General features: G+C 44.6%; 1 protein-coding gene across 6 annotated transcripts in view; it reads right to left on the bottom strand.

The window, feature by feature from the left end:
* Positions 1-1169: 1169 nt before the first annotated feature.
* The window catches only part of camta1a (calmodulin binding transcription activator 1a), a 276505-nt gene continuing 256389 nt past the window's right edge, over positions 1170-21285 (bottom strand). For 3 of the 6 annotated variants that reach the window (XM_070968776.1, XM_070968777.1, XM_070968773.1), the window contains 13 exons: positions 12431-12654; positions 12014-12210; positions 11826-11904; positions 11326-11674; positions 10715-11190; positions 9225-9403; positions 8375-8618; positions 7453-7524; positions 7233-7253; positions 6897-7096; positions 6045-6119; positions 5635-5665; positions 1170-3555 (listed from right to left, as the gene is read on the bottom strand). In XM_070968776.1, the coding sequence (XP_070824877.1) occupies positions 3523-3555; positions 5635-5665; positions 6045-6119; positions 6897-7096; positions 7233-7253; positions 7453-7524; positions 8375-8618; positions 9225-9403; positions 10715-11190; positions 11326-11674; positions 11826-11904; positions 12014-12210; positions 12431-12654 (2180 nt within the window). In that variant the 3' untranslated portion in view covers positions 1170-3522. Of the gene's footprint in view, positions 3556-5611; positions 5666-6044; positions 6120-6896; positions 7097-7232; positions 7254-7452; positions 7525-8374; positions 8619-9224; positions 9404-10714; positions 11191-11325; positions 11675-11825; positions 11905-12013; positions 12211-12430; positions 12655-20580; positions 20825-21285 lie in introns of those variants that run through there. The other 3 variants (XM_070968778.1, XM_070968779.1, XM_070968774.1) reach the window with 3 other exon arrangements.

Here is a 21285-nt window from a genome sequence, read left to right on the forward strand (position 1 = left end):
ATCTGACTACTGATTCTAGGAAAATAAGCATGCTTTAGGTGCAGTTCTGTCACCCAGTTAACTATTTTACCCATGCAAGCATAATAAATCCTTCTCCTTTTTGCCACGACTTTGCACTGGCTATGCATTCTAACCACGGACCAGAGGATGAATGCAAGGCAACAAACCCCAGTAGTGGCATTTCTAAGTGGTTTTAACAAGCTGTCCCGTTAGAAAAACAGAAAAGAAGGCAGAAAAAGAAAAACAAAGCTTAGCATGTTGACAAGCTGGGGGTGCTGTTCTGATACTGGCGTGAATGGGGAAATATCATATTGTGGCTCTGTCGAGTGTGAGGCGATGGCGATCGTGTGTGTGTATGTGTGTGTGTGTGTGTGTGTGTGTGTGTTCATGTAGAGGATTCAGCACTGTCTGTGGATGACCACGCTCTCTCACACCGTCTCAACCTCAGGTACATCGAATGTATTCTGACACTGGATTCGTATGATCAGGATATGAATAGGCACTTTCTACATAAACACTGAGGAAAATAAAGTTCACATATCAGATGTGTGGAAAACAACAAAGCAACCAGTCAGTCAAGGAAATAAATCTGAGAAATACCTATTAAGCCTAGCAATTATTTAACAAACATGACAACACTTCAATAAACACAACTCAAGTTTTTCAGTGGCACTTGGCTGAATAATCAAATGTCATTACTTGGATACAGAATACATTTTCTGGTAGGATTATAGGAAATTAGGCAGCAACCAACAGGCACCTCTAAACCAGCAGCTCCTGTGCATTCCCTCAGATTGTTCCTACAGCCCAATCAAAACTGCGACCTACGTATGTATCATCCAATGCACAAGACACATCTTACGCCTCATAATTATAAATGGCACCAGTGCACTGTTTTACACCTTAGTCACTACAGTCATTTTGGCTCATTGACTGTCCACCGAGGCGACTTTAAGCGCCGTCCCTTCTGTATGGAATTGTTTTAGCACCTTTAACAGTTGGAAAAGTTCGTTTTTCATTTGTTTTCAGCTGCTTGACAAAGAAATCCAGTCACGTACAGCATGCTACATGTTTCTCAACAAGACATGTTTTTCTTTGTTCTTTTTGACATGGAGTACAAGGTCTCGTTAGACCCAGGCAGCCTTGATCAGGGAGTTTTGTTTTTTTTTAAGTAAAATATACTGTATTAGGAAGATGCTGTCACCAGTTTACTCGGGGGGGGGGGGGGGGGGGGGGGGTCAGCCAAGAATTGATGAATCAATGCTTGCTGCAACATACTGCACATTTACAGTAAAGAGGTGAATTAAATCTTTCTCAGTGACAGAGAGTAATTACATTGATTGCCTTACAGGGACACCGTGGGCAAGGCTGCCAATCTTTAAGATCAGACCAGATATCTCAGCAACATATCACATTCTGTTTGCAATGACAACAAAAATAAAACAAAACAGTAGTCAGTGATGGTCAAATGCTTCAGTCATCTGTGAGAATGGTGGAGACATGAGAGACTTAAATGCTTCCTGCTTAAATATGACTCCCCCTGCAGACTGTGTACCTTATTGTTCTGGTGATCCTCAGCCAGTTGTGATCTTATGGTCTTCAGTGCATGTGTGTATTTCACTGTATGATTATCTGTTCTGCAAAAATTAACTTAATTCTCTTCTTAAGCTATATAGCATTCACATACCTTGGCACCATTGGCAAAAAATTCTTGGTAGCCCAAAACAAAGAAATAAGAAAACAAAATGTAAACATAAACATACTTGTTTTAAGATAATTTTGCAGACTTCTCCTAACTCTAAATACAGTATTTTTTTTTTTACTTTTTCATATTGCAATAGTATCATGCTTTAGCAAAATGTTCTTCTCAAGAACAATCAAAATAAAATAAAATACTCTAATAGTGAAATAGTTTTAATTTTACAGAGCATAGCCACTACTGCTTTTGTTGTTTTGTTTTTTTTTCCCTTTTGACTCTGTTCATACTTTTCATGCACATAGCTCATTTTTATCCCAGGTATTTACACTATTTACAATCAATACAACCATACTTCTTAGGCATTCAAACAAAACTATACAAATATTCTGTTTTTGTCTCGTACCTGTTTTTGACCCATTTTTAATGAATAAAATAATATATTTCTAAAATACAATCCCCTTTGGGTAAATGTTTTTTCCTACGTACTTTCAGCCTTCTTTATATACAGAAATCACTCAATTGTCAAAAATATGGATTTGTCAAACCCCTATTTTGGGACAAGCTTAGGGACCCCTCAAAGAATCTCTAAGACGTCAAGGCAATGTATGTGATCTTCCCCTCAAAAGCCTTCACAGGCTCTGAAGTTCATTTAAAAAGAACAGTAATAACCTGCATGACCATAACCATTACAACACAAAAGAGGCAAGTTCTTTTCTCTTATTAGGTTTCAGAGGAGCAATCAACCCAACGAAGCAAAATGAAACCAAGTGAACGGAAACAGGACAATACGGGGGACGGCTTCAGTACTGAGATGGTCGAACTTATGAGGGAGAAGATGGAAACAAAAAGAAAATCAGAGGATAGGCTGAAAGACGAGACCATAAGCACACAAGCAAAGATTTTTCTCGCCAAGAAGTCATGCATTTTTTCTTGGTAGGATTCAACAACATAGAGTCTGAAGATACAGATCACCAATACATTGGACGAGATGGAACAAATACATCGGACAGTATGGGACAAATTCAAGTAATAAAGTGACAATATATACGATAAAGCATAGGGTTTTTTTAAGAAATGGCAAAAAACAGAAATATTTTATCCTCCAGCTGCTTCTGCGTGGTTAAACCCCGACTACATTCATTTGTAGCTCCACCCGCGTGGGCAGACTGGTGGGGTAGAGCACAGTGGGACAGGAGGAAATGTTGAACTAAACTGAATATTATATCATCTACAGCAGTGGATAGAAGTGGGCGTGTGGGCTACCAATACATTTGGTAAAAATAAAATCCTTCTTCAAATGAATTGATTGGTCACTTAAAAAATTATGAAACACAATTAGAGCCCAGAGTGTTTCTGCATGGTCTCCCTATCCTCTGAGATCCTCTGCAGCAGCCTTAATTTACGTCTCTTCAGGTCCTCACGTGTGACAGACCTCCTCGGGCTTGTCCTGCGTTCGCTTCCTTCACCGTCCAGAACCTCTTCATATCCAAAAAAGACAAAGCAATCCATGAAAAAGTGCAAAAAATGCCATGAAGCAAATGTTCTGCACCCCCCACCCCAACCCTTTTAGTTTATAATCCCGTAGAAGTTGCCACTCTCCGACCAAAATCAAGTCAGTGGAAAGAATAGATATGTGAAAAATGCTGTTGTACATGTAATAGTAGTTGAACCAGTAACACTGCAGTAGTAGTAATAATTGCAGTGCTTGCATTGATGTTTTTTTTTTTTCCATTTCTCTTGTAAAATGTCTCGGGTACAAACAAAAAAGAAAAGAGGAGTCAGGAGAGTGATGTCACATCGCGAGGGGGCTCTTCTGAGGGGTCTCATGTTCCCTGGCCCTTTTCAATTCTTTCACCCTGGAACACAGAGAGAGACAGGCGTCCATGAACACAGCGTCCATGATTTGAGCTTCTAGCAGCAAGCTTATCAAGACACACACAGGCCTAACAGCATCACACTGCTCAGCCAGAGCTACGGGGACAATATCGAGTCAGCCCAGACGATCAGGACGGTCTGTGAAAGAAAACGTTGGTCAGGATCGAACTCAATGAGGTATTTATGGCACAATTACAGAACCGTCACAATTACATTTGGGAAGAAATAAATACAAGAAATCCTGCCATGAAACGCATTTCATTTTGAAGGGTTCAGAAACAATATGGTAATGATATTATAATGATTAGAACTACAGTCGCTCTGAATTGATATTACTCATTTCAAAGTGACACTTGGCACCCTGAAACACTTTTTGCTCAAAATGCAGCATTGGACTGGCACCCCACAGCATGATGTGACTACCCCTTTGATTATTGCAAATAATGCAGAACTGTCCTTCAACATTTTTTAATTTAGTCAGTGATGAAGAGCATGAATCACTGCAGTCAAGGTAGAGGTCACTTCCACATATAAAAGACTAAAACAGCTTTTGAAAAGTCTTTTCAAACGCGGTGAGGTCAAGACTGAGAAGACATGCACAGTTTGTTGAGGGGGGAAAAAAATCTTCACAAAGACGTTATCTGGCTGTTCGCAAAAGAATACACAAGCTGGTGGGTTCATGGAAGAGACATGTGTCTCAAGTGTACGAGCAAAAAGCGGTCAGCCTGCCAAGCACACGGCACTCTTTACCCTAAAAATTGATATTAATACAGCAGCCGCCATCACGTTATGGATTTAGCCCTACTCTCGTTCTTAGCAGAGGGTAACTACTGCAACATTCATGTACTGAAGAGGCAGACTTTGTAGATGCAAGGTTAGATGCTGTGTGTGTGTTCTGTATCCTCTCACGCTGAGCTGGAGTGCTCCCCGGAGGTATGAATCCATTAAAGCTCTGCGTTTTAGTCCCGATGGGTGGAGGAACCTGATTGTTTGTTTTTTCGCTGTGACCTATATGCTATCACAGCTTCCTGACCTATATCACAGTATAGCAGACGAGCGTGCCATAAGAGGTGGTTACATCAACAGTCTCACCTGCTCTTACAGCATGGTACCCTGTTTAAGGAGCGCATACAGAAGAAATATGGATGCGAACAGGAAGGAAGTTAAAGATTTGTGATGATAACCAAAAGCTCAAACTTCTCTATATGCTGCTGTAAGCTTCCTCCCATTCAGTTGCATCTCCTTATGCTGTATTTGTCTATCTATTTGTTTAGTTTTGATGAACCAGTGGGTATAATACATTCAACAACCTGACACAGTTTTAGTAAATGGAAGTTAGAAGGGTTAAACCCCCCTCTCAGTCTGTCGAGTGGCTAGAAACAGGACACACAGCCAGTCAGACAGACAGACAACTACTTGAGAAACAGCAGGCCCATAGCATGCCTAAAGGAAGAAGAGCAAGGCCCATAGTTGTCACCACTTGACATGCAGCAGAATAAAAACACGGTCGGAAAAAGCTTCCCGTTTTCTCAAACTGGCTATCTGCATAACCACACAAAACTGAAAGAAAAGAAAAGAAAAGAAAAGAAAAGAAAAGAAAAGAAAAGAAAAGAAAAGAAAAGAAAAGAATCATGAACATAAAGGAACTTCCGAGGAGAGAAAGACAGAGATAAAGAGAGTCAGAGAAGTGCCTGTTAAGTGTTGCAGTGATACTGTCATTCATAAGCAATTTGTTAGTTCGAGATAGGTTCTGCTCTAAATCTGAGCTTCTCAGTCCACCTGTGGCTCCAGTCGGCAGCCTTCATGCAAGCAGGCATCAAGCAACAGTGATGGAGAGGGAGGGAGGGTGGGTGGAGGGGTGGGAGAGAAAGAGCAAAAGAGAAAATGAGAGTGAGGGAAGGAGGGAGAGAATGCGAGGGCCGAGACCTCAGGAGGAGATAATTGTATTATTAAAGAGTGAGAGTGGGAGACAGAGAGGGAGATAAGAGGGAGAAAGAGGCATACAGAAAAAATATATATAGAGAGAGAGGCACGAACTGAGTTGCTGAGGCTGCACTCACCCGCTTGAACAGTCTATGGTCCATCAAGGGGCTTGGCATAAACAGCAAAACAATACCAGACAGCTATTAGCACACAGTAGGCACTGTGAAGGAGGGGGCGAGGACAGGTGGGGGCCAAATACAGTGAGGGGGGAGGGGTGGAGCTTAGAGGTGTTGGAGACATTTCTAACCACCGAAATTTGTCCAACAAAAGTAAATCAAACACACAACACCGAGTAAAAAGAGTAGTTGAGAGATGGTATTTTCTACTGTGTCTTACTGATTAGCTCAATGGGATTTTATTTTTTTAGACCACGAACCAACCCTGGCAGTAAATCTGAATGTAAAGCTTTATCTAGTCTATGTAAAATGTGTGTGTGCATGTATAAGTAGGCTTGTTAGTACGTGTGTGAGTCAGTGTCGGGGTCTACCTGTGGCGGCAGCGACGTAGGAACCTCATGATCTTCCTGGCAGCCTGATCCTGCCTCTTTGTGAGCAGACTACCTCTATAAAACACCAGAGAGAGAGCAGTGGCTTATTGTCTGCAGAGCAACAGAGTCAACTGTTCGCAGTCAGTGAACATGTGAAGCTTTCTTTTCTAATTATTCATCCTGATATGTGCTTTGATTCAGGGGTTGAGCCGCACTACTCACTCATCTTTATTCCTCACTTTCCTACGTTGCTGCAAACATGTGACTATGCACTAGTTCTGTCATGCTTGACCTATTAACTTGCCTTGGCTTATCTTTGATGGTCATTTGTCATCCTTAAATTGGTTGCTGGGTGGGGGATTGGATGGTAAAATGGAAGGCTGTGTACAGGCTGTTTGAGTGATATCATGGGGACATTTGTTAAAGCTGAAATTGGGAGATATGCTAACATTGTGTTATTGTGTTGTCTTTGACTTTTTTGTTGTTTTTTGGGATTAACTTTGCATTGTGTTTCAGATGTCAAGGTGGAACTTTTTCTTGGAGGCTGGCCTGGCTGACTCTCAGTAGACAGTTGGTCAACAGTGTAGAGCTGTCGGCTGATGATGCTCAGCTAGGCTCTTGGGCTATACAAGCTAGCCCTGACATCCACCGTGCATCAATTTCTTTTGGTTTGCGCCTTTGAAGCACGCACTGTCTTCGCGGCTAATCCACGTGCTCCATTGTTAATATGAGTTAACCCTAGTTTGAACCAATCACTCTTGTGTGAAGCAGAACCTTTGTTTGGACTCCCTTCTTGACACAGTCCTTGAGCCAGTTTGTGACAGCATATCTCAGCACTGTCTGATTGTCTACCTCAGTTTGTGCTGCACCAGGGCAGCAGCGGCCCCGCGGTGGTGGGGCTTCAGCCTGCCAAACTCCTTGTAGCTGCGGTAGTATTGCTGAATGAGCACGGCAGCCCTCCTGCTCTGCTGGAACTTCTTCTGTTCGTGGTAGCTGCGGAATTTACTCTGGATAAGGATGGCGGCCTGCGTCATCTTCTTATAAAGTGCATACTGCCAACGAGAACAAAATATGTCACACTTTACTGTGTGTGAACACTGCAGTAGTGCTATGGGTTCAGGCTGCAGCAGACGAACACAGCCTGACGTTTGGCAAGGAATTCAGCTACTGGTAGTGAAAAACGTTTACCTTCAAGGCTATCCAAGTTAGCTTGCAAACAGAAAAAGGAAAAGATTGTGAATGATGCACTAACATAAGTTAGTTAAAAAAATGTGTTGAGTATTTAGATAGTGAATTCATGTAGATATCTGCCCCCTACGAGATTATGATAAACACTGGAACATATAAACAAAAGCACTTATTCGATATGACGACATCAGGAACACCTCAGTGCTTCGGTGGTGCCTACCTGTTTGTATTTCTTGTAACAACGTTGAATAACAGCAGCAGCTACTTCCTGTTGCTCTCTGAGTGGCCGCCCCTGTTGGAGAGTAGAGTGGGAAAGGTCAGAGGTCACAGTAGAACCTGCATTTTGCCACAAAGGATATCGGTGGCTCTGTCAAGCCCCCCCGAGGTCTCCTGGTGGCCGGCATGTGAAAGCCACCGTGGCGCGAGTCCACCCCAGGTGAACAGGCCCCCACGTGCACAGTGGGGAGGAGGAGGTGAACTGTTGAGCGACAGAGAGCCAAAGGTCCACCTCAGTATCAGCCGGTAGACAGGCATAACAGATGACTGTAAACGACAGCGAACAGATGGTCATATGAAAACTCATTAAAAGTAGCTGGGGGTGGGTAGCGAGTTGAGGAATGGGATCGGGCAGGGGGAAAGGACTGGTGTGTGGAGAGCTAGTTAAAAACAGGCAGTAGCAGGCTCCATACACCTAACTAAGAGAGAGAAAGAGAGACAGAGAGGAGGAGGACATAAGCTTAATTGTGTCTAATTGGAGCAGGGATACAGGGGATAGTGCAGTCGTTCCTCTAAGCAAGGCCATGCTCTGCTCAAGGCACCTTCCCATGCTGAAACCACAGGGACGTATTTGGACATATTTTTGTTTATGTGTATATGAGCAGAGGAACAGAGAATGAAACAGAGATAGAGATAGAAAAAATTTGAGTAATATTAAGCATAAGTAGAAACAGTATATCCCCAGATGAAAGATATTAAAGAACCGTATCACAATCCTGAACTTTACAGCAAAAATCAGAGCTCCGAGGCTTGGAAGCAAATCAGTGTGAACCCGTCAACATCATAATACCAGTCCTAAGAGCACAGCCCTGTCACTGCGGGCTGCAGTACACACAGCATATGGCACCTGAGCGCCGGGCCTGTACCTTGTACTTGCGGAAGGCAGTTTGGACTAGGCGGGCGGCCTCGTACAGCTCTCTCTGCTCTGGATCTGACAGAGTCAGCTGGGCCAGGTCTCGCTCCACCTTGCTGTTGGAGGCATTGATGAACTCACTCCAGTCAGCTGGGGATGGGAAAGTAGACCTCTCCAGCGGCCCCTCTCTCAATGGAGATCCCCCAGGACTGAGGCTGGGGTTTGATGATGGGGTCAGGGGTTCATTATACAGAGATCTGAGGAAAGAATATGAGAGAAATGTTCACTTTATAACAGACCTCCTTTTTTTAACATACTGTATGTTTAGTGTAGGAATGCAGCAGGTGGTGAATATGCCACCTGGACACCTGTCTGCCTAACACCAACACAATATTTACCTTTTTACACTGTGCCAAATTCCCATGCCACATAAAGCAATTTGACATCTGACAGCAGAAAGTGTTTATTACTGACTAAAAAGCTGGTGTAGGTATAAACGAAACTTCCGCGAATTAACACTGTTACGGCTTGTAAGCAATCCTGAGCCAGTGCCTCTTCCATCACATAAAACAGCCGCTCTTTTCAAATTGACACCCTTTTGAATGATCCATCACAGCATTATGTTCAGCACAAACACACTGCTTCAACAGAACATACTGTAAAGCGAACCTAGAAAGCTAGTTATTTTAAGAGCAGCAGTCTCACTCCAACCTTAAATTGGTAGTGCACGGTATGGCCTTCATGAATAAATGCATTCTTCAAGCTGCTCTTTTTTTAAAGTCCACCAATTTTACTCCAACAAAGTAGTAACCTTTATGGACAATAACCATATCTGCTATCCCCTGCCCCACGGTGCTCCTTACCGTAGGTGTATGATGCTGGGCAGCTGTTCCACATCTCCCAGGTAGTTGGCCAGCCAGTTCATGGTGTTGCTGACCCCTGACGTGTCTAAGGGCACAGAGTCCGCGGCGGTGAAGTTCTCCCTTTTGATTCTCTCTGGCGTCGCTTCGATGATGTGCTCTGCCAGAGTCATCATGTTTACCTGTTTTGTTGACAAGCAAAGATGAGCTCCTTAATGTTTATCACTATAGTGACTACCTGTTTGGGTGACTGCACATGGTCTCGACATGCAGGTTTCATTATTTGGCATTGCGACATTAGCATTAAGGCTAATGAAGAGGATAATAATGAGGGGGACTTCCTAAAAACTTGGCATTTCACCCTGGGGTGGTGTCTTATGAATACTGTGTTCCATCTCTTAGTATAGTGCTGACATATATTGATATTTTGATGGGCTAAATTATGTCCAACAGCAAAAATCTATCCAGATAAGGGGTCTGTATTCTGATATCAAAGTAGTATCTTGTAGTATCAGCCATCATATTTGGGCTGAAGTTTGCCTTCTGGGCTTTCTGCCAGAAAGCCACTGCTCATGTCTCAAACCATGATGTTTCCTAAACCTAGCCTAACCTTCCTAAACCAAACTGTGACTGAAAAATGAAAATAATAAGTCAATTAAATCTAACTACAAAAGTCATTCTTGGCACACAGGCCTCAAACCCCATTCTCCTGGGTAAAAGTCCGGTGTTTGACCCTACACGGACTTTGTCCCTGTTTATATTATGTCCTAAAGGCGTTCTGGCAGAAAACCATGAAGGCAAACTTCTCCCATAACAGCCCAAATGCGTTTACAAGGCAGACTTCAATTTCAATGTACGTAGGTGTGAAACCAACATGTTACTCAGACAGGCATGGACCTCGCTGCAGCATGCACTGCTGCGTCCAGGAAAACCACGCCCATCGAGGTGAGATACCAAGTTCTCTTAATGAGGATGAGAGTGAAACTGTTTGAGGCTAAAATTCCTAATCCAGCTCCTCATCTGTTGGAGGAGTAGTTAGACTGAGATGGATGGCTGGAAAAATCCCTTGGCTATGGAAGTGGATCAATAAGGAGAGTTTATTATGCAGTGATGGTCATCGACAGAGTGCCAGGTTGGCCTGGTGTATACCGCCTACCCGGTGCAGAAGGCGGACATAAAAGAAGTGCCATGCTACTGTTATGGCCAATTTAAATCTCATCTTGCCAGGCTTTCTTCACTGGTGACAGTATAACGACAGATAATATATATGTAATGTAAGAGGTGTGCTCTTTGTGTATCACATGTGAGGCTAAAACCAGTTGTCACCAAAAAAATGCTTTATCTGCTGCAAGAAGCACGTCACTGCTTTTCTGCGATGCAGGCATTTAAATCAACAGCAAAACTATTTTGAAGCTTTCATCTGTGGCTGTACTAGCGCCAAGTTTTGCACAATTAGCTGACTGAGTACACAGCTGTTTTTTTTATATTTTCACCTGCAGGTCGTCCATCTGTGTGAGACAGTCCTGGTTCTCCAGATCTTCCCGATAGGATAATAATTCTGCATCAGCCATTTCCCTGTCTGCCATCACCAGCATGCCTAGCTGTTCCCGTTGACGTAACCGGTTGACCAGTTTCTCCTTCCCCAGGCTGCTGCTTCCACTGACCCCAAGCGCCTTCCTCCCCAAGCTGCTGCTGGAGAAACTCTCTCTGGACGTCCATCTGGTTGTCCCTGTGCTGCCTCCTGTAGACAGGCCCTTGTCTGAGCTCAGGCCCTCTGAGGACAGACTCTTGGGGCTAGAGGACAGCTTGTGGAGCTGTTGCTGCTCCAGGCTCAGAGGAACAGACATGGCCTTGTCAGGCCGAGTCTGAAACAGTTCTGGGTTGGGTTTATGTTTTTTAGCTAGTGGGAGGTCTCTTTGGCCCTCGCTGCTGTAGTAGTTGGAGGGTTCTGACCTGGGCCTTCTTAAGTCTGCAAAAACAAAGCATGTCACCATTAGCTGCATACTACAGTTTGTCAAAAACAGATAAGGGATCATCCAGTCAGAGGATTCTGAGAGATTTCCTACAAGTGTACAGTAAGAAGCCAAAAGAAAGCTGTACTGGCCTGGATTGAGGTTTGTTGTGCTGGATGTGGTTGTCGTGGTGGCGGGACCCCCTTTCTTGCCGCTGGGTGCTACTACACTGTTGTTTGCCCAGCTGACCATCCAGCTGTCTGTGGTGGGGGTGTCGGGGGCTGGGGAGAAAGACATGCGAGTTGTGGGTGGCAGAGGGGCTGGCGGTTGCTGTTCTTCCCTTTGCAGCTGCTCCAGACATTCAGCTAATTTGGTATGGCCGCGAGATCGGGCAATCGAGAGGGGTAAGCGTCCCAGAGAATCTGGGATAGCTAGGGCACGTCTGTCCCATTTATACAGAACCACTGCTGCCTCCAGGTGACCCAGTGCACATGCCCACATCTGAACAGAGAGCAGACAGATGAGAAAAGCAAGAGAAGCAGAGTTAGTGGGTTCATTACACAAGACAATCAATCTACACCAACTGCAGGTGTCTCTCACCACAAATCACACAAACTAGGATTTTCTTCAGTGTTAACTTCAGCGCTCTTACCAGAGGCGTGCAGGAGAAGTGATCTACATTGAGAGGGTCCACTTCTAACTCCAAATCAATGCTATCAGCATGTTTGGTGCTGAATGGAAGAAGAAAACAATTAGCATCTCACTGCTGTTTAGTGTGGTGCGCGCCAATTAAAAAAAACAAAGCACCATTATACAGTATGTAGAGTATTTTGCACTCACCGCCACTTGATGAGTGTCTGGATGAGGGTGGCGTAGCCTTGGCCTGCAGCCAGGTGAAGGAGTGTCATGCCTCTGAAGGTCTTGGAGTGGATTAAATGTTTGGACTTGGCCCAGCAAGCTCTGCTCATCATCTTCTCACAGACCACCACGACACGGCTCTCAAAGGAGCTGCTGGCCTGCATCTGGCCAGATACACACTCACATACACAAAAGGGGGAATCGTCATTGGTTGTTGTATATTAACGATAAAGTCACTCAATGCTGTAATACGTACAGTATGTGCTTGTTATGCTGTACTTCTGTCAATCATTAATGACACAATGTACACAATGTACACAATGTGCTTGCTGTGTACTGTCACATGCACAATGACTGTTTTTATGCGCAGCATATGAGTATCGTGATGTGGCTTTTTACCTGTGACTGGCTGTTGTTGCCCCCTCCTCCACCTCCTCCGCCTCCGCCTCCTCCCCCTCCTCCACCTCCTCCCCCTCCTCCCCCTCCTCCTCCTCCTCCTGCCCCTGTTCCTCCCCCAGCTCCGCCACTCCCTGCACCGCTCGGCTGCTGGTGGCTGGCCATCTCCGCCATCCTCCTCTCCATCTGCTCCAAGCGCTCCAGGATAGACATTCTGAACTGGTTATCTAGGCAAACAGTGGGACACAGAAGAACACGTCAGCACACGAGTAGCATCCAGTGTGCAAAAAAAATGGCTGTCTTTGCTATAACCAGCGCAAACAACCCCCGCGTCCTGACAAGACAAATGATCACACAGTATGCACCACAAGCTGCACCAAATATGTTGCTCGGAGCAGCATTGAGACTGTCGCAGTGGCTTGGGGCTTAACATCATGAGGCGTACAATCAACCATTTAAGAGCAAATGCACAAGTATGTTTTTAAGATACTGCAAATCTGATGGCAAGTTAATATTCTACTGGCAGCTGTAACACAAAAAACCCTTATAATTATTATTAATCTCCCTGTAATGTGAATGAAAACAATAACATCAATCACTGACTTCATCAAAACAATTGGCTTTACCAAAATAACCTTTAAAGCCCATCAATCATCTGCTAATGGCTGCCATCACTAAACTACTGCCACCATCTCTCCCGCACCACTCAAGCACAGCTCAAGCAGACTAATGCAGGGTGAATGATTGGCCAATGAGTGGGGCCATGTTAAATGTGTCCACCCTTTCACAAAGGGCTGAAGACCCTCTCCATCTGATTAAGTGCACCCTTTTAGAGCCAAGGAGTCCCAGACCACCCCAGCTCCATGAGCACGTATGGTGGGACAGTGCAGAATCAATCACAGCTTGCACCTATTCAGAGTCCTTGAAAACCACACCTTTCCATACATCAAGATGGATGGAGGAGTATGAGACTTGTGAGTGTTTACATGCTGCTTAGGAGGCAACTACTGCTTTCTCCCCAGTGTAAGTCTGTGTAGTTTTAGGGGTTGTCTCTGAGCTGGTTTACAGCGCTTTTTCTGCCAGACATATAGAACACACTGTATAATTCAACACCTAAGTGAGGATAGGGGAGAGCAAGTGATTTCTAAAGACCCGTAAATGTATTTTAATTAGCGAAACAGACACAACAAATAAACAGGATGGGAAATTAAGCAGACTGTGACCCTGACTGGCATTTGAGTAACTAATATTACAACGTGCACATGCTTATAAATACTGCAATTTAAACCTGTTGCAATAAGTTTACGTAAGATTATAACACACAATGCTCACTGAGACCCCCCCCCCCACACACACAAACACTCACCTACACACAAACAAACAACTTGTCAGTGTGAATGCATGCATACACACACACACGCACACACACAAAGTATGCTGTGTACAGACAGTGGGATGGGATGGGCACAGAGAGCCCACTGCAGCAGGGAGCATCGAAGACCGCATTAGCATTCCCCATTTAGCCACTATGAGGCCGTTTCTGTGGCAACCTGCTGCCGAGCGGTAACTAGGCGACAGGAACATGGCTGTGTGTGTATGGTCTGCCTGCGTGCTATTGGCTTATTGATGAAGGGGAGGAGAAGGACTCAGTACTCCAGCTAAAAAAAAAAAAAAAGGAGAGAAAAAGGCAAACAATGAAAAAATAGAGTCCATAAATCATCTTTCCTGAGCTTTTGTGTACTTTGCTTACTCTCCTCTCACAGCGTTGACGCTATTGGTCGGGACCTAATGACTCCAAGTGGGGAGCCTTCGCAGCACGACCTGGTGACATTTGCGCTTTAGAGTATCTTGGCAGTCATGGCTCAGGGCTCCGTGGAGAGCTAATGTCACAGTCAGACCTCCTATAAGCCACTGTAAAAGAGGTCAAGTAACTGCTATCATTGGACAGAAAAACATAATGTCACCGGCTGGTAAATTACTGCTCTCGGTGACAACACGCTGCACTGTGAATAATGGACTTGGAGGACAACACTGAGGTCTCTGCCTGGATCCCTGTGCGTGCTATAGACTGTCTACGCTGGCCTGCTGTCAGATCAGCAGACCACTCTCGCATCCAGCAGGAGTGTTTGTGATGCTTCTTCCTATGTGGGACTCTTCTTCACCTATCAACGCTGTGACTTGTGGAAACGGGCGAGGTGAAGAGTTGAGAGCCTGCTCAAGACTGAGCGCTGGCGTCAGGAGGGGAGTCAGAGGGTTGAGATAGGTCACAGCACTACAACCTGCCTCGGTACAAGGCTATGCTCTCCCTCTCCCTCTGGCTGACAATGGGGGGAAGAGACGTAGATAGAGAGATGGAGAGAGAGAGGAGGGGATAGTTAGCAGTAGGCTGACATGTCTTTGTTCAGACCCAGTGCTGCAGTGTGCTGCAGTGCAGATGATGTCATCTCCACCTGCTGCCTGCTGCTCCAAATGCGATGCACGTCCACTGCAGAGGGAGGATGGGGGTAGAGAGTGGGAGGGGAGAGGGAGGAGAAATGGAAGGTGAGCAGCCAAACAGAACTGTAACAACACGGTGACGGCACTAACGCCCTCCCACTCTCCGGTTTACTCCCTTGTGACGGTGTGTGGCAGCAGACGTGGTCACTCTCACACATTTAGGGCAGACTGTGACATGCTATTTTCAAAAGCAGTACAGTACAAAAATGAGGCAGACCACCGCTCATTATATCAAGAGCACTTGAATGAAAGTCAATTGAATTGTAAACGTCACATAAATATGTCTTCCAAAGACGGCTACATTCCTGCAGATGGGTCCACTTCTCTTGCTTGTGGAGATTCACTGCACATCTTCCCTTTGCTCTTGGTGACATATAACCCGACAGAACTTGGACCCTTGCTAACTTTCCCCATCCAAATCAGATACGAAAAACACAAAAAGAGAGAGAATTCATATTCACTTCACATTCCTGAATAAAAACCGACACTGATTTTCATAGTCCATCAATTCTCTCACACTTCTATCCACCTGAACTCATCTCTGTTGTGGGTAACACTGTGGAGTGTTAAGTGCTATCTATTGAGAGTTATTTTAATGAGAACAGCTAAGAGAGTTAAGAGTGAGTTTCGGCACAGTCTGTTACATAACAATTGGAGTGTGCTTTTTGAAATTACACTGAATATGTTGCTAAATGATGACCTGACTTGTCTCTCCTTAAAAGTGAGAGGAAAACCTCTCACCTCTGGGACAGAAGCCTGGAGAGGATGGGAAAATACCACACTTTGGAGCTTTTAATAGAGTGACACTTGCCTTGGCTGTAAAAGGATCAAGAATGTGAAAAAACAGCCACGTAATACTCTGTGACAAGAGGTCTTGAACTTTTATGACCGATAACCCAAATGAGTAATTTTGTCTCTTGCCTTGGGACCAACGCTCATTAGAATAAATTACTAGTGTTGTCATCGTGGGACCCAATAGACACAGGCCCATGACCTGGTCCCATCGTTCAGATTAAGAAGCTGGGCTGCATGGGGAAAGTCACAGTCCAGAGAGGAAGTCAGGAGTGCTCCAGAGCATGTGATGACTGTTACGTGTCACTGTGTGCTGTTGCTTCTTATTAGTTTCTCTCAGAAGACACGAGTGTCCTCTGAGAGAAGAGCAGAGGACCTGTAATTTGTGCGCTGGGTTTAAACCAACACAGCATCACAGCTCTGCCCCATGTGATCTGTCTCATCTCTCGGGCATGGCGGCAGCTCCTCGTGAGACAGGCTGATATACAGATGGATAAGGGAAGGAAGGACAGAGCTGTTTATTGACACTCAGTGGAGCACAGTGGGAGTGAGAACAGGCTGAAGGGAGGAAGGAGACAGCAGGAGAGATTACAGGTAAAGGAAGGACAAGGGTGAAGTGAGAGGAGAAGGCAGCAGAAGGGTTATTAATATAGTGAACTTCTGATAGAGTGTGGGAGGACATCTTTAATCCTCACTTCTGAACCTCTGGTTGTGTTCATGCCAATCAAGTTTAGTGCTGGACCTCATTATCTCTCTGCAGTCAGTCAACTTCTCACATGTAACCCAGCAGAAAGACCGGAGGGCAGCCTCCCTCTGGGTCCCTGTGTGAGTTGACTGACAGGGGCTGGTATTTGTGACCGTGCAGGGGAAGGGGCCAAGCCATCTGGCAGCAGCCCTCGCAGCTGGAACACACGCTGTCTGCTGATTAAAGGCCGACGTTACTTTGACATGGTGTAATGACTGGTTGTGGTTTTGTTCTATTATTTTTCTTCCTTTTGATTCTTGTTAGCAAAGCGAAAACAGAAGATTTAAATGGCACAAAGAATAAGGAATAAGATGTAATGGAGACATCTTTTTTTTTTGGGTACAATCTGTTATTATGGCATCAAATCTATTTAAGGATGCTATCTATCCATCCATCTGCTGTCTGACTTATCCTGCTCAGGGTCATCGGAGGGACGGGCAGGAGGCAGGGTACACCCTGCACAGGTTGTCAATCCATCACAGGACTAACTCTCACAAACAAACAAGTGCATTCACATTCTTGCCTGTGCATAAGTCGGAGTTTCCATCTAATCTGTACGTCTTTGGACTGTTGCAGGAAACTGGATCACCTGGAGGAAACCCCTCAGACTTGGGGGGAACGTGCAGACTCCACAGGAACAAAGCAAAAGAAAACGATCACTGCAGATTCATACAGATTTAGTTTTCCTCTTTAATGCTGTAAAGCACGCTTGCTGTTTCCTCTCTGTCAGGTGATCGACCGTCTTTTACGCCCCGTCCCTCCATCCAAAATCATTCTGTCAGCAAATGCTCTAACGGCTTTACTGGTCTCGCGTGCAACAAATTGCAACCTGTACACAACAGCAGAAATCCCTCACACGCAAGGCAATCAGCTTTGATGTCGACGTTTTGATTTCAAGACTGAACACACGAGTTAAGCCGGCCTGATGCCTGCATCACCGGAATTCTTCTCCTGAGGTCTATCAACGAATTACAAGCAACATGTGGAAAATAAGATAAGAGACAATATTAAGAGGCTTTAAGTCCCATCAGGCACTTCTGTTTCAGCACAAAGAACCATATACAGAAGTTTAATAACCGCAAAGGTCACAATGTTTGAAGGATACTTTTCTGTTTTGCCACAAAGGTGAAGCAGCTCTTAACCCACTGGCATACGTCCAGCTATATAGGTCAATATGAGTCCAGTCTGAATGCTGAATAGATATATTGTGTCACATTGAAGGTAAAATGCCAAGAGTGCACACCTTGGGGATTTACTGTCATCCACTATCACGCTAATAGAGTGATTCAGTATTGGTTTTTTGTCTTGGACAATAGGGTAGTTTGATTCTTTATAGATGTTCGATTGACACAGGGACAAGCGCGTATCATTAGCTTTCTATTTGCATAAACAACTATATACCGCTTGACACGTCAGCTGCAGGCGGGAGCGCAAATGTGAAATGAGTGAAGAAATAATTTCAAAGATGAATCAATCTGATATAAAACGCCAAGGCCCAAGGGACGGGACGTCTCCAAAGCTTTCCATTAATAGTAGGACAACACAGCTGGGCTAAATGCATTCACAGGATTCTGAGGCAGATTTTTCTCTCAGTCTTTTTCAACATTGTGCTTAAAGTCGTATTTCAGTCTTTTGTCACATTCTGGATTGCCGTCTGTGGCACAATGCACTGTAGCAACAATCGTGATTTATGAGTGCAGACGGACAGGAGAGTGAGCAGAGACAGAGACTGAGACTCAGGGCCATTTGATCTTGAGTGTGATATAATGTATGCTTGGTTTGAGACTATTTATATTAGCCTCTCTATTTCAATTTGGCCTTATGGCAGCTCAGATGGGTACAGCTGCACAGCACGAACAGGGACTGAACCTGAGTATGATGAGCACATTAGCAGACAGGCCAACAAAAGAAAAACTATGCTTCAACGCAACATAAAAGAAGCACTTTCCCCGGATTATAGTTATTAATAACTAAGAATACAGAAGCATGCATTATCCCTCTGTGGTTTATAAACAGACTGGAGCCTGTTACCGCAGATGTGGACAGTATAATGCATATTTCACATTACAGCACAGATATATTGATGCATAACATAATGTAACCTAATGCAAACCAACACTTTAGCTTTAAAATCTACCAGAGGGTTTCCTTGACACCTCCCTGACTGTCCCACCACAAACTACATGTGATACTGTAAGCTTCACTGACAATTTATTGCATGACTGTTACATATTGGATTGCATTACACAGACAAGGATTCGCTCTTTTTCTCTCTACCCACCATGTACTGGACTCGCAACTTTATGAACTATAATACTTAATACACAAAGTGCCACTACTGTAAGTAAAAAGTGAAACAGAAGTCAACAACGATAAGGCCACCTTAAGCGAGGTCATCCCTAATTATTTGGGAAACTTAATCTGAGGCATATAAACAGCGAGAAATGATGCAATCCATCCAAATGACTGTTCCTCTTTACAGGTACCTATCTCTTTAAACCCTCTTGCGTGGGGTGATCCATCACCTTTGAATGTAAGCATTCCCACGTCACTGCTGCTGTTACCAGTACTACTACTATTGCTATTGCTCGTTATTACTACTGCAGGTACAACGACAACAGCTACAGTAACACAGCTGCCTCTAAAATTGCATTACCTAATAATAGTGCTGTTATTTTTGTTAGGAACAGCAGTACACTCTGTCTACCACAATGATATAACAGCATTTCCACAACTAATGTTATGCATATTTATAGTCTTAAATGTCCCAGGAGGTTATGTATAGTTGACAGACTGGTCATATAATACACATATACAGTACATTCATGCCCCTATATGTATCCAAAAATGTGCTGCTGATGCAAAGGGGACAAAAGTATTGCTGAAGTGATGTTATCAATATTAAAATTTCTTCTCTTGCTTCTGCAACACAAACACGGCTACTGCAAGTGCTACTATATTGCTAATGATACTACCACTAGTACAGAAATATGCATGTTGTTAAACCAAGATACAAACTGTTCCTCCTGCTGCCAGCTGTGCTAAGTGAACCACTTTGCATTAAAGTGGACACAAACTTGGGGTATGCATTCAAACTATGTAAAGCAACTTTTGCAAGGCATATTCTGCAAGACATCCAACTTTGCTCTCACGGTTCTTTCAGGGGGTTAAAAAATGGAAAATGCATCTGTTCTGTGCCTTGAATATACTCCAAACTTCACAGACGAGCAACAGGTAGATAAATGTATATCTGAATTTGCCTCACTTTAAACAGCCTGGAAAGCGCTGAACCAAAGCGAACTCGGAGGACTAAACGGGGTAAAAGTGAAGTCGCTGTTCTCAGATCCGCGGTGCTGAAACGCTGAGCGGCAGCCCTGACGATGGACGACTGTGGCAACGTGTGGATTTTATTTTCGCACCATTTTAATTGCTCGGTCAGTCAGGATACAACCTGAACTATGAAACAACTGCATGAGTGGATTTCACCGACGACCCGCTGGACGCGATAACCCGAGCAGCACTCGGATGCGACAAGCCTCTAATGCGCTGCAGACTTTGAACAACACGTGAAACAACACTTGCAGCACAATCACCGTTTAGTTCAACAGACCAAACAGATCAAAACTACCAAAAGAGTCATGAATCTTTGAAATGTGGAAGACGGTTTTTGCCCAAAGTACAAAGATTTGGAAAAACAGCCGCACGAGAGCAGTAAGTTAACTTCCTTTGCTGATCAAAACGCCAGGAAAACAATGTCCTTGTCCCTGAAGGCGCTTTGAGGTGTCTTGAATACGTCCAAGCACTAGTCGTGAGTCAGGAGTTGGCTACTACCAACGTCAACTCTCCAGCGCTCTGCAATGAGGCAGAGTCACACGAAACACTTGAAGAAAGCATGTGGTCAAAACAGGCGATTTCTTTCCAACTCCGCCACAGCGCAGACACGCAGGGGCCACATTAAGACACGATAACTGAGCATGCGGGATGGTTCGCAGAAACGTGTCACTCCAACTTCTTCTGGCACACACGAGAAACGCACAGAATATTGAAAACAGCCCAAACACAACACAAACACAGCACAAGCACAGCACTACAGCCATAGGGTGAACTTAACACTTCTAACCTTCTATTTTATTTTCCATTGGTAGAGTCCAGCTCAAAGCCAAAAAATAAAAAAAATCCTGCCTCTTTTGTCTTTTAGGAAATGCAGGTTTCATTCACTGGCATCCTGACCCAGAGAAGTCCAACCAAAGCTGCATCTCACTCAAATTGCAGTTTGCCCCCACAGTCTGACGCTCGGGCTACTGCAAGGTGTTACACGCAGAAACAATAAAAATATAAATCCTTGGTGTGGACTGAATCTCAATCTCAACAGAGCACTCGTCAACAATAGAACAAAGTGAGGGAAGAGAGCGACGTGAGGAGAGAGAGAGAGAGAGAGAGGGAGAGAGGGAGAGAGAGAGAGGAAGACCACTCACTACTCTTCTTCCTCTAATAGCCCCCTCCTCCTCTCCACTTGTTTCACCTCACACACATACACACTTTCCTTGTGTTTCTAGTAGTCGCTGCTTTCCCAGCCTGCAGTAAAATGACAAACACCGCTGCCAGGAGACGTTGTGCGCACGTGCCGCCGGTAAACAGACGCCCTAATTCCCCGTTTGCCGCCTGCTCCTCGCGCCGTGGTCCTGCTCCTCAAAGCTCGCCCATGTCTTATGATTAGTTGTCATTTGGCTGTTGTGATAACAATAATGATAAGTTCTGTCGATCGAATAGATCTGCTCTGCTCGACGCCTGTGCGCGTAAATTCGGTTCTCCGTGCGGGCGCACG

This window comes from Chaetodon trifascialis, chromosome 8 (genome assembly GCF_039877785.1).
Source record: "Chaetodon trifascialis isolate fChaTrf1 chromosome 8, fChaTrf1.hap1, whole genome shotgun sequence".
NCBI lineage: Eukaryota > Metazoa > Chordata > Actinopteri > Chaetodontiformes > Chaetodontidae > Chaetodon > Chaetodon trifascialis.